At 39.7% G+C, this 18,869-nt stretch overlaps 2 protein-coding genes across 6 annotated transcripts; both read left to right on the forward strand.

The window, feature by feature from the left end:
* Positions 1-1,689: 1,689 nt before the first annotated feature.
* clic1 (chloride intracellular channel 1) lies at positions 1,690-6,906 on the forward strand. Its single transcript, XM_043234104.1, has 6 exons — positions 1,690-2,007; positions 4,069-4,178; positions 4,493-4,618; positions 4,738-4,844; positions 5,196-5,377; positions 5,458-6,906. Exons 1-6 carry the CDS (start codon positions 1,969-1,971, stop codon positions 5,617-5,619), a joined length of 726 nt encoding a protein of 241 aa, XP_043090039.1. The 5' UTR covers positions 1,690-1,968; the 3' UTR covers positions 5,620-6,906.
* A 6,315-nt stretch (positions 6,907-13,221) lies between these two features.
* ddah2 (dimethylarginine dimethylaminohydrolase 2) lies at positions 13,222-17,283 on the forward strand. Of its 5 annotated transcripts, XM_043234091.1 has the most exons (7): positions 13,454-13,693; positions 14,187-14,374; positions 14,454-14,933; positions 15,001-15,189; positions 15,708-15,827; positions 15,915-16,058; positions 16,895-17,283. In XM_043234091.1, exons 3-7 carry the CDS (start codon positions 14,643-14,645, stop codon positions 17,009-17,011), a joined length of 861 nt encoding a protein of 286 aa, XP_043090026.1. In that variant the 5' UTR covers positions 13,454-13,693; positions 14,187-14,374; positions 14,454-14,642; the 3' UTR covers positions 17,012-17,283. The 5 variants fall into 5 exon arrangements, with proteins under 5 accessions (XP_043090024.1, XP_043090023.1, XP_043090025.1 ...); XM_043234089.1 differs by lacking the exons at positions 13,454-13,693; positions 14,187-14,374 and adding an exon at positions 13,222-13,360; XM_043234088.1 differs by lacking the exons at positions 13,454-13,693; positions 14,187-14,374 and adding an exon at positions 13,316-13,447.
* Positions 17,284-18,869: the final 1,586 nt, after the last annotated feature.

Below are 18,869 nucleotides of genomic sequence, written 5' to 3' on the forward strand. Positions count from 1 at the left end.
CCTTTCATTAGACCGGATTGTCCTCTGTAGTCTTCTGATGTCTGATTTTTTGCTGAGCCAAACCAGATAGTTATTGAAGTCCCACTTCAAGTCTTGTGAGATGGTGGTTTCCAGGAACCTGAATAACTCTCTTGCTGCCACAGTGCTGTCCATGATAGTGCAGTGGGGTTTTTCCTGAAGTCCACAATCATATCCATCATTTTGAGAGTGTTGAGCTCCATGTTGTGACTGCACCAGACAGCCATTTCTTTAACTTCCTGTCTGAAGCAGCCGTTCTGGACACTGTAGTGTCATCCGCAAGCTCCAGAAGCTGGGGTCTTTAGTCGTTCGTGTAGAGGGGGAAGAGCAGTGGGGAGAGGACATATACCTGAGGTGCTCCAGTCTGGTTTAGATTAGAATTGTAAAATGAACACACTGCTCCCATGATTCTTTGCACAATTTAATTTAGTGACAACAGGCTTCTTAATCATTTCGAGCAACATATTTTGGTCCCCTGTTTGCCTTTAAAGGTCTCACTCTGGCCATACCTATATGAAAAGAACCAAAACTCCTTCTGTGACAGAATGGAGAAAAAAAAAACTTGGGAGAAACTGGGACCAGTTCCCTTTGGCTGGACGAAACCAGACCTTCATTCACAGTTCAATTTTAAAAGCAGCTATGTCAGATTGTGTAAAGGACATATTGGGTTTTTTTGTTTTGTTTTGTTTTGTTTTTTTGAATTTTTGTGTCAGATTCAAAGACACAAGAACTGTTGCTTATAATTTGTCTTTTGTAGCAATAGTTCTATACAGGTGAAAACAGAATTTAGCCCTTTATCACCTCTTGAATTACCTGAGGATTTACCTTCAGCTAAAAGAAAACTATAAAACAGTATTCAGATTAAAAATATACTAGTAACTTTTATATTCCAAAAAAGTGGTTCTCATGGAAAGTCTCATGGAAAGTCATTTTTTTAAGGTTTAGTTTAGTTTCTGCTCGGCTTAGTAATGCCTAGTTAGGGTTAGACTGATATTGTGTCTCCCTTACCTAACACACCTGATTCAACTCACTGTCTTGTTAGTAGAGACTGCAAGACTTAAATTGAGTCTGTCTATATATAATGTGCAGGGCTAGGGTGCTCCAGATTTGATAACCCCTGATTTAACTCACTTTTCAGTTGTCTACCACTAGGTGTCAGAATTATGTTGGATGTAAAAAAAAAAAAAAATAATACCTTCTCTATAAGACAGAAAGATTTAAAGGAATGTTTATATTGTATATGTAACCTATATAAAATTACCTAAGCAGAAGTCTTATTTCTACCCATTAGTACCCATTTACACAGAACATTTGCTCTACTGATCCTTAAAACGAGATTAATTCATTATTGTTTATACAAGTGAATAATACTAACAAAAACATATTTCAAACTACTCGGTAGTAATTAAAATATGCAGTGCTTATAAAAAACGTAATACACAAGAATCTTAATGCATATTGATCAGCTGACTAATCTGTTTGCAATGTCTTACAGAAGGTTAAATATAACGCAGACTGAACAAAAGAACTTGACGCGTATATTGTAGCATCCCCTCCAACAGTTAACAGTTATAATATGGTTACAAGTTAGAGGAAGTTCAAATCAGGAAATGAGAGAATGAGAGAGAGAGAGAGAGAGAGAGAGAGAGAGAGAGAGAGAGAGAGAGAGAGAGAGAGAGAGAGAGAGAGGAAGTAAGGCTGATCTTGCTGTAGGCGTTATTGATTTCGATACTAAACTCGAACAGTACACGTTTATAACTTACACGGAAATCAGACATTTTTGGCGGCGTTTGTTTGGACTCTCTCCAAATTGCCCTCCCACTGCCATATTCATAGCTCGAAGGGGAAAAGTTGCCCACAATTTGAAACTGTTGAATCCACAGCGGAAGTGAGCTCGGTAGACAAGGCGACAGGAACCGAAGACAGCGGTTTGTTCGAAGACAGTCCAGCATGAGTGAAGAGAGACCTGAGGTGGAGCTCTTCGTGAAGGTGCGTTCCCCGCAGGCTGCTGCTGCTCAGTCAGGCCAGTCTCTTCACGCTAGAAGAAACGCTGCATTACTAATGTAATAAAATGATAGTAACGTATTAACTGGCTCAAACGCGATCGAATCTTGAAAGTGTAACGTAATGACGTTTTTAATTAGAATATGAAATCATATTTTGTTAATTTTCCCTAATCTACCTATTAAATGCACCAGATTTAAATACTCATTCATTTATTTACTAGTATTTGTAGTGGTGTTATTATTATTTATTCTGTTATTCCAGGTTTATTTGACAGGGAAAATGCACTTCAATATTACTTTTACTCGTACAATGTGCAAAAAAATAGCCAGAAGGCTATTTTGCCTCCCTGGACTGATGGTAAAATTGTCACCCTAAAAAAAAAATTTTGTTTAATGAGGGTAGTGGATATATATATACATTCAGCTGTGTTGAGATCTGGTCACTGCAAAGATTAATTTGATATTTAAAGCATCCGGTGACCCCTCATATCTGTGAATGGGAGCTTTATCATTCTGAAAGAGACCACTCCTATCGGGACAGAAATGTCTCGTTATATGGAAACTGTTTTTAAAACATACGCATGTGTAAAACTTGCATATGCAGTATAATGAATTGTTATAGAGTAGCACAATGCTACAAATAAAAACTAAAGAAAAAAGTTAAATAATAATTTAACCATTTAAAAAAGAAATAAAAAAATAACAACAACCAATTTCAAAGGCAACAAATGAAAAGCAATACAAATCCACAAACTGAATGATCTACAGCACCCGTATCGTATCGTATTTCCACCACAGGAAGATGGAGAAACGAAACGTGTGTTAGGTTTACTGCAGGACAATTTGGCTAGAAAAAAATGGCCAGAAACAAAAAAAAAAATACATATTACTTAAATTGCTATCATGTGTTTACAATGTAACACAAAAAGTTTTTGATTTGATTACACTACAAACATTTTGTTTATACAAAAAACTTCATAGTGTGCAGGACCTGGAGGAAAGCCAACCAATCCATCACTTATATTTATGTAGTGCTTATGGCAATACATATTGTTTTAAAGCACTGAATGTGTAGAATAGAGTGTCAGTAATGTATAATGACAAAATTAAACACAAATTTTCAGTTGAAGGCATTTTATTATTGAATTCATTATAGAATTGTTATTCCATGTTATTCTGTTGATAAATATGTGCACTCTGCAGCTGCAATTGCTTTGGTAATACAAATGTATAGTTTTTGTCATGCCGATAAAGCAAATGAAACTGAAAAATAGAATTTGAATTGAAGGCAGAGACGTTGTTGTCTAGATCAGCTGAGTTTAAATTGATTCGCTAGAAATTAAATGTCCTCAACAAAGCAAGCCAATACTCCCCTGAAGAACATTGACCCATACAAACAGCATTGGGTCATCTAAGAAACAAATCGCCCAACCCTAATGCCTTCCTAAAATGGCTCGTTTAAACACCCGCCATTTCTCTGCATCACAGAATGGGTTTATTTTCAGAACATCACCCAAATGTTTAGGCAAAGAAAAAAGGTACAGCTATTATTCTGGCTGTAGTGTTGCTGTGGGCGCCATGTTCTGGAGACGGTGTTTAGCTTTTCATATATTAGCTTCATATATATTTTTATAATTATGTATATAAAATATGTAGTTTACCAATTCAGTAGCTTCACACGGTAGCTGGCGTGAATCCTTAGTGACACTCACTGGATATTTGAATTCTAAATGGCTAGAAAACATACTTCTAGCAGCGTAATGCAAACGCTGCAGTATGTACCTGCACCAACATAATACAAATACATTTCCCTTTGAAACTGCCACAAAATGTGCAGTAAGATATATCATTATAGGCTTGCATAAACGTATGGGGAGGCACATATTTACAGTAAACCTGGGTTGGTTATGTGAACGATCATCTCAGATTTCTAAAATTGTTCTCAACATGAAAACAAAACTGACTTTTTGTGCACAATCTTTCAGAAAGCTGCAGTGATCTTCTCTCTCTCTGTGTGTGTGTGTGTGTGTGTGTGTGTGTGTAGGCCGGAAGCGATGGTCAGAGCATTGGGAACTGCCCGTTCTCTCAGCGGCTCTTCATGGTCCTGTGGCTGAAAGGTGTGACCTTTAATGTGACCACTGTGGACATGAAGAGGTGGGTGTAATCTGATACAGTACATTCACATAAGTACAACCTAGAATGTTACTGTTTCAGACCAGTAGTATGCAACATTGTGGACACTATTCCAAAAATGAAATAAACTGGTGATTCAGTCAAAAAAAGACATTTTCATTCAAGCTGAAAAATGGAAGGTTGATGGAAGTTATCCGCAGTACATTGTGGGATTTCCAACAGTGTGCTTTCAGCACATGCAAACTCTGCACAGTATGCGTGTAGTCTTTTGCATATCATGTAGCATCTGTAAAACTAGTGGTTTGCTATTCCTCTTTTCTCTTTTTTGTGAGTAGGAAGCCAGACATTCTTAAAGATCTGGCTCCTGGGGCTCAGCCTCCCTTCCTGCTGTATGGTACAGAAGTGAAGACGGACACCAACAAGATAGAAGAGTTCCTGGAGGAAGTCCTCTGCCCTCCTAAGTAACTCTCTTCATTAATACATGCTATATTTTCCATTGTTTGTGTTTGTATTCCATTCCTTCATTTCACGACGTAACGTTTACCATATCCATCTGTCTTCATTCCTCCATCCACCACAGATACCCACGGCTGGCCGCTCGCAATCCTGAATCTAACACCGCAGGTCTAGATGTGTTCTCAAAGTTCTCCGCATACATTAAGAATTCCAACCCGCAGATGAACGACAGTGAGTTCAAGAGTGCTGCTAAATGCTTTCCATTTTTTGGGGCTCTGTGCCCTTGACATGACATATTAATATTCTATTTGTCACTTTTGATACAAAAAGTGATACAAAAACACTATTTAGAGTCCGCAAAATACTAATACAGAGTTGAAACTAAATCTTGGGAGCTTTGGGAGCTTTCGTCTCCCAAATTTGCATGCATATAAATGGAGGTTGTGCTTCACATTGTCTGAACAGACATCAAACGTGAATATCAGATTCATGTTAGGACAACCTTACTCAAACAGGAAATACATCATACCAGGAAAAAGGAAATTGTGCCCCCGTCAGGTCTTTTTGTGTTTGCTTGTCCAGATCTGGAGAAGGGTTTGCTAAAAGCCCTGAAGAAGCTGGATGACTACCTGAGCTCTCCTCTGCCAGACGAGATCGACGAGAACAGCGCTGATGATGACGCTTCCTCCACCCGACCCTACCTGGATGGTCAGGAGCTCACTCTGGCTGACTGCAACCTGCTGCCCAAGCTCCACATCGTCAAAGTGAGTCAGAGAGCCATCGGACCGGCGCTTAAACCGGCGCTGATGAATGCAATGCTCAGCTTCTGTGTTCTGGCTCTTAGGTGGTCTGTCAGAAGTTTCGCGGTTTCTCCATCCCTCGCTCGCTGACGTCTCTGTGGCGGTACCTGGATGCGGCATACGCCAGAGAGGAGTTCTCCTCCACCTGTCCCAGCGATGAGGAGATACACGTGGCCTACTCTTCCGTCGTGAAGGCACTCAAATAGAAAGAAGAAGGAAACGCACACACATACACAGTCACACGCTTTTGTGCATTTTTACCAATTCTATTTCCATGTTGTCCTAGTGTTCCTGAGGTTGTTTGCACTGGCTGAGATCTCACTTTTCAATTAAACGTGGTCTTACGCTGCCTTCACATACTCTCAGAATTATCGCAAATATGACTTTCCTACGAAAATGTGTTTGTGAATGCCATTTGATGTTGTGTTTACTAGTGGTGAGTAAATATTTGTATATCCAAATAACTTGAAATGGACGGTCCTCAAACTTTAACCATGGCGAGTGGGAGAAGGATGTCTGCTGCGTGTGCTCTAATAGGAGTTTTTCCCATAACAGCTTCATTGCCTCGCTGAGTTATTTAAATAGAAGAATAGCATATTGTATGTTTTTATACACAGCAAAAATAGCATGGCTTTCGCCAATAGTCACCAGAATAGAATAGAAAAAAGCTATCATTTTTCAAGAAGCCCTGGTCTAAGTGAACTTATAACATCTAAGGGGTGTTAGGCCCCATTTGTTCTAAATTCACTGTAAAACACGGCTTATTGCTTTTAATAAAATACCATCAAATGTATTACAGCCAGCAATAGTGGTTGTTTCAGTATTTTTCTCTGGTTTATGAGTGCATTGCCTAGCAGTTACAAACAGGATGTTGTTGCCTCATTCCTTCTGTTACTGTCCCTCCCTCTCGCTGTGTCGTATAGAGTCTGTAACGAAACGCTGCTTCACTAATTCGTGGAGGTTTCATACGTTATGTGAGAATTAAAAACTAAAATAACAGTTGTTAATCACTGATGTTCAATCAATTACTGGCCCCAAACGACAGCCTCATCTGTACGATATGAAGTATGTGCAAATTAGAGTCTGTCATCTCTAAATATGACTGTCAACATCCACTCTTATTTATTGTCTGAGGAGAGTTATTAAATACATTTGTAGTTTTCTGAAAAAGGACACCAGTGACAGTAACGACTGCTGCCTTTTTAAGTCGATTCAGCCTGTTTCGGAGATGACCACACCAAGATATTTTTATATATAGTGTCATGCTTGACCCCCAGCCCTCTCCCCGCGTGCTTCTGTTTTCACTTCCTCTTAATCACTGGTCATTTCCAAATCTTACCCTGCGACCAAATGGACAACACAACGTCAGTGCACGTATTGATTAGTGAGGATTTTATTCATTAGAGGAATGTTACATCAAGGTCATTGTCTTCCTGCATTTCTAAAGTTGTTATTCAGCAATACAGTTTATAATAAAGTTAACATAAAAACAATTTTTTCTTGACCCATTTCATGTTGAATGTATTATTGTGTAAGGAAATTAATTAAAACAATTTAAAAATGTGAAAAATAAGTAAAACAGGACAGATAATATTGTGTGTTCTACATGAATGTATGAAAATATGCATTTATGTTTCAATAATTCATACAAATGACTAGTTACTTCATTAGTATTTACAGCACATATAAAGGAAATTAACTGTTAGATTTAGTAGATGCGTGGGTTTAATCTTTTATAATTAGAATGAGGGTTTCAGTATTTTGAGCTTACATGACTCACTCAGTCTTAACTCACTGTGTGTGTGTGTGTGTGTGTGTGTGTGGTTGTAGGCACTTCCGTTCAAGCACAGTGTTTGCAAGAAATTACGTAGATGGACGTCAGTTTCAGTCTTGTGTGCATGTCAAATTCGAGCGGATGCACAGGTTTCGACCATAGAGTGCTGGTGTTTGCCGATGGTGTAGCAGACAGAGAGAGAGAGAGAGAGAGCTTCTCATCCCAGCTGGAGCAGGAGGGTCAGCCCACAGAGGCCCAGCGCGGCTCCGGTCCAGCAGGGGGCGATGACGGGCGCAGCAGTGTTGCAGAGATCCGTGTCACAGCACTCGTTGGTGTAGTTGAAGCTTATTCCTGCCGCGTGTTTCTCTCCGTTCAGGTCACACTGTGATGGCAGGGCACAGCTCCGCTCGTACAGGACAATGGACACTGACCCTGGACACACACAAACATCACGTCAGTGTGCCATTCGATACACTTTCTGCACCTTGATAGTATTTTTTTAAAAAAAAGGTCACACAAAAATATTTCTGCAAACATGAAGCTCAATGGGAATTTACAAATGCTTCGTTGACTTCACAAACCTACTGTGTCTCTTCAGACAGTATGAGACTGAGACACAGCTCAATCTTAGGATGTTATAATCAGACCAGATCAAAATTCTTTCCACCAGTATCATTTTCTTCATAAATGCAGTTGAGTTAAATTCTATAACAGTACATTTTTATGACAGTACTTATTACCTAATTTCAGATCCTGTTTGTTTTGATAGCGGAATCTAAACTGATAGATATTGACATACAGATAATATATTTTTTTATAATTTACTTTTTCCCCTGAGCATCAATCATTTTCAGTCATTTGATCTATATAGCATCATGCAAGTCTCTGTGAATTTTGGTAAGAAAGGCATAAGCGCGAACAGATACAATGTCCAGAAGTTTCAAAATGACGCATCTTTTGTCAGTCCACTGGAAAACAATGTGTGCTGTTGTGAGTTTTGTGGCACTGATCTTAAAAATTTGAAGCAGTTATCTTCTAGTAAACAAGACATATTCACATTCTAGGAAACATGGGAAAAGACCTGCTGTATAATTATTTGAACAAGCTACAACATGCTGCGTTCTGGACTATTATTGTGCCATCGACAGCCATACACACCCGATGTGAAACAAAAAACCTGTTGCTTATCATTTGGCTTATTTTTCAGAACATCTATTTCATATGGCTAGAAACTGACAATATGTACCCAACTTGCAAAAAAAACACCCCGCTTGCAAAACGTAACATGTTATGAATTGTTAAATCAGGTTCTGCAAAATCCGATCCAGACGGCTTATTAGGGAGCACCCCGTTACTCACTCGCCTTAAAAACATCAAAGTCCTCTTTAATACTCTGAACAAACCTTCACTACTACTTTCCCACACCTTTCATCACACACACACACATAACATGCAAGTATTTTGTGTGTGTGTGTGTCCGAGATGGTGTGGGAAAATAAACTAAATCAGGATCACAGACGGCGCTGATTAATATTCAGGTAGTTCGTTCTTTGGCTCCATTTTTTAATCGGTCTGTACACTAGTGCAGTGACTGTCTGTGCAGTGTTCGGTTCAGTTGACCTTTAACTCCTACAGCTGTGCTGGCAAGACATCGCTGTCCAGTGGGACATTCCTGGGGGAACTTCAGACAGTCCAGAGGAGAGATGGCTGGAAACATGCACGTGTAGCATCTCAAGGACAGCACTGCAATAGAAAGGAGGACAGTCAGTGAACGTCTCAGAATCAACATCTGATACGTAAAATGCTTAGGCTAGTCCTGTATGTTAGTCCTCTAATGTTCTTTCTTTAAAACGGCCTCTGGTTTTGATTTTCTACTGTTCTCTGAGGTCCACTTGTAACAGTTATAAAGTTTTTACATTTAAAAAAATCATTTAGATCAAAAACACATAATTATAATAATTATAACAATTATAATAATTGTCAGACAAAGCAATAAGGATCATGTAATAGAAACAATTACTCACACTTGTGTGGCATTACTGTGAGATCCAATGTAATCGCACAGCATCATTGATCAGTTTCAATCTTTGAATTGTGTCATTATATTATATTATCATTACATTGAATTGTCGAATTTAGTTTTCTCAGTTTTTGTCCTCCTTAAAACTGGTCAATTTACGTTGGTTAACTGAAAACTTACACTGGGCTAATCTGAATAATAAGACTCGCTGCTCCTTGGTGAACTGTTAGTTGAACAATCTACTTCAAAGCCAGTCTTAACATAGAGACTAAAGACTGGATTTACTAAAAACAAAAAGGAGAATTGGCATGAGAGCACAGTCTCATAAAAGCGCTGACAGGAGGGGAAAGCTCTGTGGCTTATTTACTGAGCACACAAATGTTATTTCCATAATGACTAATGCAAAACCAAGAGCAGTGCAAATTTAGCATACAGTATGTTATGTTCAGATAATCTTTGGCATTCCAAATAAATTCATTCTCTCCCTTCTACCTCACTCTCTGTCCTCTGTGGTGCCATCAACAATCCCAGCCATGTCAAGCACAAAATGGAGCGAATACCATTGAATAGACTCCTGCAAACCTTGGTAAAACATTTTGCGTGACTCTTGTAAATACTCTCTTGAAAGGGCGTCTGAATGGGGCACTTGTACAAATGCATTGGTCAGCCGCACAGATATGCACAGACCTTTGCATTGATCATTTTTCACTGCAGGTCCATGTTGAATCCTGACTAGATTTTTAACGGCAAAAGAGTGTTACAAGATTTTAGAAGAACTGGCTCCTGATGTCAAAGCAGTCCCCGCCCATGCTTTTGCGTCTACACCTTTTAGTTAAAATCAAAGGTTCTCCTGACACAGATTTGAGAGCCAAAGTAGACTTGTGGTTTAAAAAAGTCTTAATTCTTCTTGAGGACTAGATACGAAAAGACACATGCAATTAAGTGCTGAAATTTTTTCAAGTTTAACATGTAAACTAAGAAGATACTAAAGAAGTTAGGAATATATCTGAATATTAGACTATACTCTCAGTCATTAAGCCTTGAATGGCAAAAAGTCAAAGTGATCCTTTTTATTTTTAGAAAACAGTTCCTGCTTGAAGCAAATGAGTGTTGAGATCTTAGCTACACTCAACACTACACCGCATCACCTTCAGCGGGGCGACATAAAAATGACAAGTATCACAAGTTTCCTTGGTTGAATGAATAATAATCTCCATTTTTGGATGCATCCTACCTGCTAAAGGCAGAAAGCCGATGAGGATGAGGAGGGATGCTCTAGATTTCATCATGATGGTGCGTCTCCCTCTGATCACCAAAAAGCACTTTCCTATTCCTCCAGATCAAACCGAGCCGTTTGCCTTTCCTAATTCCAGGCATGTAATATCGAGTATAATAAAGTCTGAATCTAAATGGATGGCGGTATGAAACTCCCACAGTTTTTGGTTTGCTGTTGCTGAAATCACAATAAGGATTGTGCTGGGCTTTGACTGGCTTGGACTCCACCCTGGAGGTCTAATTTGATTTAGTGGCGATCACTTAAGAATTAAACTGGAGTCAGGGCCTAAACTGAAGGCCAATTCTCATTACATCAACAGACACAGATCCAACACGATCCCACAAACACAGATTCAACGTGATCAATCAAAGCCCAGCGGACATCTGCATCTGTTGGTGCAGTGTGAATTGGCTATTTTTTTTTTTTACGACTACCAAATAATACACTTTTATAATTGTTATAATCTACTATCCACTACTACAGCTTAAAAAGAAGTGTGTATGTGAGTTTGTGAGCACAACAACAAAAAGATGCATAGCCTGTTTGTTCCAAATTACAGGCATGCAGAGCAGCAAGGAAATCAAATGACAGCAACCTTGTGACACAAGCGTGACGCGCAGTCACGATAAACGCTTTACTGCTGATTATGCCAAAGGCACACACAAACACACACCGCTGCAGATCTCAGACACAGCATGAAGATATTTGGACTGGACTGGACTGACACTGCTCGCGTCTAACGGAATCATGCACATACAAATGGAGCCAAAGAGGCTGAGACTGTTTACATGAGGCTGACTGAGAAACGAGGGATAGACAGATGGTCTGTTCTTTAATCCCGTCTATCCTCTGTTAGTCTCTGTCTCTCTCTCTCTTTGTCTCGATCTGTTGCTCCATTGCCCTGGAGTCATGGCTGTGGCAGTGTATCAGTGGCCTCATACAGTGCTATACAGTTACTGACACAGTTCTCTTAGCCCTTACCCCTGTGGTAAAATCACAGCCTTTTTTAAAGATTCGTTACAGTGCTGGTGTTTTTAAATGATCAGCAGAAAATAACACTCGTGAACGGCTTTTGAGATAGCATCGTGTGTGATACCTCACTACTGAAGCAGATTCAGACCCACAGCATGACTTGCTCGTATATTGATGTTATAGCTGTAGCAATCCAGCAAACAAGTTAGCGTAGTGAGAAACAAAGCTTTGCAAAGTGTTTCAGTTTTTTGAAGCGCTTGAAACACCACAAACAGCAAGTGCTTCATGAGTTCTCAAACTCATTCAAGTAGAATGGATTCTAAATAGCTGTCAGTGCTTGTTTTCATTCATTAGCTCAGGAGAAATATATGAAACATAATGATATTGTTACTTCTGTTCCATTATCGCTAAATAAACTTAAATCCACTAACTAAAAGCCACAGAACCCACAAATGAATTTCATGTGGTCTATAAACAATGAAAAACCATGTAGGCCTACTTTTTAGAGTTAGATTTTACTCTTCTAAATACAAAAGTGTATTGCAACTTGTAACACTGGTTGATGTGATTGTTGTTACTCATTTTAATGTAATGAATGTAACAAATAGTCTTTCCAAGGGCATTGTTAGACACTTACTACTGGGACATTAACGATGCTCCATTCACTTTAACCTCTGTACATCTGATGAGTACTTTCCTGAACGCACCATCACCATCTTGCTCGCTCTGATATACTTGTTTCCTTCAACAGACTACGTTTTTTACATAATAAGAAAATATGAGAGTACTAATTCATTTTCACTTCATGGCAGTTTGTGCAGCATAAGACTCCACCGTCATAAGACACAGTACAGTAAATTTAATAAACGTGGACTGAGACTATCACAACTAAAAATATGTTTAAGTTCAGCAGGGGTGATTTCTCCCAGAAGCCATAGGAGGCAATACCTCCTTAAAGATCTGGACTACAAAACAATTCTACAAAACAAATAGATAGCAACAAAATAAAACAGAGGGTAAAACTATCCCAAAGAACAACAAGTACAAAAAATACAGTACAAAGAAATTTTCTGATGGAGATCGACAGGTTGGTGACCACTGCCCTAAAGCATGAGTTGGGTTTGCTGGTGCAATGGAGAATAAATGGGGGAAGGTCATGTGAGAGGAGGGCATGCCTCCATCTTGTTATGAAAATGATTGGTTATGATTAGGTATTATTAAGTGTGATCGGTTCATTTGATAAATCCATTCTTCTTGAACAGTTTGAATGAACAAAATGTAAAAGTAAAAGTAAGTAGCATAAGTACAAATCAAAATAAAACTTAAGATGGCATACAACATTGGGTTTTTGGTGAGCAATGATCTTAAAGGTGCGTTTAAGTCAGTGATTTGTACAAGTATGACATCATCACATACAAAGAAAAACGAATCCAGAAACATTTTTATTCTGTTCAGGTTTATCAGTGAAAGATATTTCTTAATTTTGCTGATAAAGTGCAACAAAAACATGTATTTAACTAATAAATAAATAAATGTAAACAAAAAAGTTTTCATCGAAGGCATTTCCCCAAATCCTCCTCCTGAAGGTCTGAGGTCAACCCACCACCCCATACCTGTAAAACAACACATCTATGGCAGATGCATTTCACAAATAATCTGCATTTTGATGAGACAGAGGACACAGCTAAACCTGACCTACATATTAAAAGAGGGGATTAGAGAACAGCTGCAGATAACAGAACGCAGACTAGGGCTGGGGAACTATGTCATCCCTCAGAATTCACTGAACTCTCATCATTTAGCACGAATGAGTATCCCTCCATACTTTTCCTTCTATCTTGAAGAACAGTTTGAGTTTCCAGTCCAGGCAGCGATGGGGGTGTGGCACTGTGAACAACAGGACTGGTGAGTGGAAAATCCTGAAAGATGGTCGGGAATGTGTTTAATGCGGATTCCAAGAAGAGCAGTCTCACTTCGTCTCGGAGGTAGGAGGTAGGCTAAAGTTACACGACAATGTAGAAAGACTCGCGTGCGTCCCCCTGGTTATCGGGTCTGGTCGCTTCTGGCCAGGGCCAGGCAGGAGGAAATGAAAGGAAAGGGACTGGTCAGGATGGATGGACTGAGGGGGAAGGGAAAGAGGAGAATAACTAACGGTGTGGTGTTTGTGCGAGGCGAGACGATCAAAACAGCTCTCCGCGTTCACACAAACAGAGTTAACGCTTTTCGTCGTATCATAAGGTAGGAATTTAGTTTCAGGGCGTCAGCTTTGGCTGCCGAGACACTTTGGACAACTGTTGAACCGCTTTTGTGTATCAGCGGCGACTTTTTAGAAACATTTCATATCTTCGAATCTCGGCGAAAGTGCAACGAATTCGTGTTTTATTGATGTTTAGACGATTAGGTTTGCGTGTTGCTGCTTTGTGAAGACTAATATAGGCAGCAGACTTTGTTAGATGTTGTTACATTTTGTTCGTTGAGTGTTTGGAAGCTTACCAGAAGGATATTTTGATTGGCTGTAGTGGACTTCACGTCCAGATTCAGCAGTTTTATCGGTTGTTTTACCGGAACAATGCCTTATCTGCAGCAACTTTTTAAAAATACACATTATGTCCAAAAATGTTTGTTGTAATATAGACATTTCTTAAGGTATGAATGATTTGAAAGAGTGGCGTACTGCTCGGGGTATGCTAACCAAAGTAAATTTTGCTGCATTTTTATTTTTTTGTTGTAGGGATATACACACATGCTAAAATATGATTCATTTGAAAACAGCGAATGACAGAGCTGAACATTTTGCAAAAAAATAATTATGCACTTTGAATAGTTTCAAATTGCTTACGTGTTAAACAACATCGGGAAGTGAATGTGGAACGAGACACTGTGACAACTGAAGAATAACAAGATCACTGTAAAGTCAAGGTGCAAAGACATGATGCATTCATTATTTATTCCACTGGAAGGTTTTTAATTTTTTTTCTCACTTTTTTCTCTGTCTCAGGCAGCATTAAAGGGACAAACACACTTCTGTCCATGGGTTTCAAGGACATCAAAGAATGATATGCTGATCCAGTTGCTGTTGCCAGAGGCTTCCAATCAGTTCTACGCCAAAACTTTCATAGACTTTAAACTCACTCACACACACACACATATTTTGTCATAAACAAATACCATTCATATACACGCCATCATGGCCAACATATATCCATACGGCTGCTTCACTCATGCTGTAGTCAGAGGTATCCCAGAATCCTTTGGGAAGTTGGCGGAGGGTGGGGAAGGGCTCGAGACAGACCTGGCCAAGGCACAGCGTCAGATGGGGGTGCTGACAGGTGCTCTGAGGCAGAAGGTGGGGCTGCAGCTGATAGAGATCCCAGCCGCCCCGGAGCTGCCCGAGAGCTGGCGGATCGAGGATGTGGCTGTGGTTCAGGGCGACACGGCACTGGTCACTCGACCTCTCAAACAGCAGAGGCGCGCTGAGGTAAGGGCCGCTGGCGGGCTGCGGGACACTGGGGCGTGACTGGGGCTCAGCACTGTGTTTTCTCCAGGCAGAGGCCGTGAGGCGCGTCCTGAGCGAGCTGAAGCTGACGGTGATGGAGATGGGTGATGAGGAGGGCGGCTCTGCTGGAGCCACTCTGGAAGGAAGTGATGTCCTCTTCACTGGAAAAGAGTTCTTCGTGGGCATTTCGAAACACACCAATCACCGTGGGGCAGAAGTTTTGGCCGACACCTTCAAGGTGAGCTTTGTGATTGGCTCAAATGGGGTCTCTTAGCATTGGCTGATAGAGTGCTCTATATGCAGGGCTTACATTAGGCCGGGGCCGAATTCAGTTAGGGCCCTGTTTTATGATGACATGGGGCCCCAAAATTTTATAGGTCCCTAATCAATAAATAAACTTTTTTTAATCCTTTTTTTTATTTATTAAAGCGCTTTCAACTCGTATTATATTTGCAATTTAAGTATTATATTTTATATTTAAAATTTTGTGGGCTATGCGTACCCCCAACATAACAAATCCCAGTCTAACCTTTGTTTGTTTGCAAGACTCACGGTGTAGGTAATTGAAAGTCTCCTTAGAAAGCTAACAGCAACCCTTTCCTTAGCAAGCGGCAGAACTGAAGGTATCATTCACATCATTAGAATGGGATGCTAAGAGTTAATACTTATGGTTTGCTTTAAGAAGCACTGCTAATAACAGGAATACCAGCGCAAGGCAAGTAACAGTGGTCCTGTTCTGTGTGGCTGTGTGACCAGGACTTTGCAGTATCCACCGTGCCTGTGTGTGGAGGCTCTCGTCTGAAGAACATCTGCTCCATGGGCGGCCCTGATACCATCATCTTCAGCAGCAGCGATGGGGCCAAGAAAACACTCAGAGTGAGTCAAATCAGATATGTGACATCATCGCTTCAACCTACAGCTCCTACAAGAAGATGAAGTTATCTAAGAGTGCTTTTCATTCAGGTGATGGAGCAGCTAACTGACCATCACTACGAGATCTTGTCTGTGTCCGAGGACGTTGCTGCTAACTGCATTTACATCAGAGGTCCTGCTAAACTGGACTTCCTCCTACATCCCACAGCTGAGGAGTGTCCCGGCAGTGTTCCTGTGAGTAATGGAGCGTGTGCAGCAAAACGGAGAGCATTCAGCAACACAAGTGTGATTACAACTTTTGTCAGCGACGGAAAAACATGATTTTAGTGTAACTTTGCACAATATTGAGTTGTGCTTCTTCATCTTCTGAATAAGAATGTATTATGGTTTCCACTAAGAAGTACCATTAAACAGTGGTTGACCACTGAAGCTTAGCAGGGTTGAGCCTGGTCAGTACCTGGATAGGAGACCTCCTGTTGGAAGAGGTATTAAAGAGCCCAGAGGTATTAGTGTGGGTCCTTACTGCTCAGTTTAGTGACATGGCCAAACTCCCCCGTTGGCCTCGGAACCTCATAACCTAATAATTCACACCTGAATATGAGGTTTTTCACCCTCTTTATACCTTATGTATAAAAACACAAAAATACAAAGTTATTAAGATTAATGTTGATTTGGATTTTTTTAAATGTGCTTGGAAAAAATATGGTCAGAATATCAACTTGTCTAATAATTATGCATGCACTGTAGTACACTGTGTGCTGACAGCACGTTATATAGGACATGATTCAATTGACTTTGCAAGTACACAAACTTATTCTGCTAAACCTAGAATACCTGTATGACACTGAATGAGAGTTAACCGAAGAGTTATGACTAGTCTTTCCTGTCAAACCAGTTGTTAGATGCTAATAAATATGTGAATGAATGCAAATCTTATTGCAATTGCAAATCTCGGCTTCAGGTGACAGTTGTGTTTTCTGGAAGTGAAAAAAGATGCTTTCCTTGCAGCTAATAGTATGATAGCACGTCAGGAGCTGTGTTTCTTATATATATTTTCCTCTCTGTTTCAGGCTTTCCAGCGCTTGACAGACTACACCCTGCTGCCCACCGCCTGCAGCGAAGCCTCCAAACTTGGGGCGGCGCTGTCCTCCCTTTGCCTGCTTATCAACAAGAAACCCTACTATTGAGACAATCACAGCACAATAATATTTACTTTCTTTACATCTCTTACCATGTGTTTACTTCAGCCTGAGGTTTTAGGGGCTGCAACTGTCCATGTTTCTCTTATGCTTTCATTTCTTAGGTTTGTTTAGATTTGTAGAATGGACACATGTTATGATAGTATTATACTAAACAGCCTTGAAATAAACAGGAGATTAACTGTTTGCTCACAGTGACGGAAAGGTTCACCCCAAAAGTGATGATTCACCCAAAAAATAAATTTTGTTATTTACTCCTATCCCAGTTTAGGGGTGTTTTATTCTGGACCTCAAGATTCAACCTTGACCAAACACTCCGGCCTTTTTAGCAGTCCAGGGGTGTATTCCATAAAGCAAGGTTAACTTACCTCTGAACTCAGGGTGGATTAACCCAAACTCTTCTTACTCAAGGTATGCTAGTTCCAAAACGAGTCTAGGAATTAGTTCACTCAACCCAGACTATGTAAGAAAGAAAAAATCATATCGCCAACTAACTGGCCGTTGTGCAATCTTTTTTTGTTTTTCCGTTTAATCCTTGAGAATAGGGATTATATTGTTTGTTTGATGCTAATTTTATAATTAGTCATATCAGATATGTATTTTTATTACAGGAATAAAAAAGTCAATCTATTATGTGTAAGATGATATTGTAAAATGTAATGATTATGTAGGAAATTACTGAATATTTTCTGAGAATATGATCTTTACTTAACATCCTAAGGATTTTTGGCAAGAAAGAAAAATGGATCATTTTGACCCATACAATGTATTGTTGTCTATTGCTACGAATATATCCGTGCTGCTGATGACTGCCTTTGTGCTCCAGGGTAGCAGAACCTAGTACGGTTATCTTCAAGTTACTACTCTGAAATTAACTTGTTTTTGTAGCCAAAAGCTGAGGTTATCTGCTTACTTACCTTGAACATACCCAGGTATGACACATAACCTGCTTCCCTGAATTTAAAGAACAGCTTGTTCATGTGCGATTGTGATCCTCGAGGTCCAGAGCTGAGAACCCGGCTCAAACGTCTTATGAAGACGTGTAGTTCCATTGCTTCTGTAAGTATATTCCGCTATCTTCATTGAAGTGATTGGGAAGGTATATGGGTTTGGTGGATTTTTACAGTACTTATCTAACCCAAACCAAAACCCACATATTAACCTGTCAGAAGGTCATAGCACGTAGAGGCCAGTTTTTTCAAGGTAGCAGCATCTTACTGTATGTGCTTTTTAGTAGTTCCATGTCATAATGCAAAAATGTTTTCCCCTCAATTGCATTGACACTATTAAAACAATCCTCATTTGCTCTCCCAGTGGTTTATCTCATGAGCAATTTAGTGTTACATGGTTCAATTACAACAAAAGAAAACAATACGAATGCCTTCATCTACAAAAAGGCTGTTTTGATATGTATTAATCCTGTAAAAGTTATCATTTGCGGATTTCTTTTTTAACATGGGCAAGCAGAATGACATTTAGTTATTTTCCTCCAGGTGACAGGTCTACAGCCCTTGTTTATGGACATCAATAAAAGATTGCATTTTCATGAATATTTTAGTATGATCAGAATTAACATTCAGCAAGAATTTTACACCACTAATTATTTATAAATTAGCCACAGGTGTGTTTGAGGCCTGTGATGGACAGGCCATGTGACAGTCCACAGTGTGTTTACTTGCCACCCCACAAAGGTTAAGCATTTTGGAAAATGTAGGTAATTCTAGTAATAATAACCTCAAGTTTCTGATTAATGAGTGGGTGCGGTGTTAATATTTCCAAAAAAAAATAGAAGTGCTCAAGGGCTTAAAACAGATTGCTTCATTAGTTTACTACTGCATTACTTTTG

The sequence above is a fragment of the Puntigrus tetrazona genome, unplaced genomic scaffold, assembly GCF_018831695.1.
Source record: "Puntigrus tetrazona isolate hp1 unplaced genomic scaffold, ASM1883169v1 S000001062, whole genome shotgun sequence".
NCBI classification, from domain to species: Eukaryota; Metazoa; Chordata; class Actinopteri; order Cypriniformes; family Cyprinidae; genus Puntigrus; species Puntigrus tetrazona.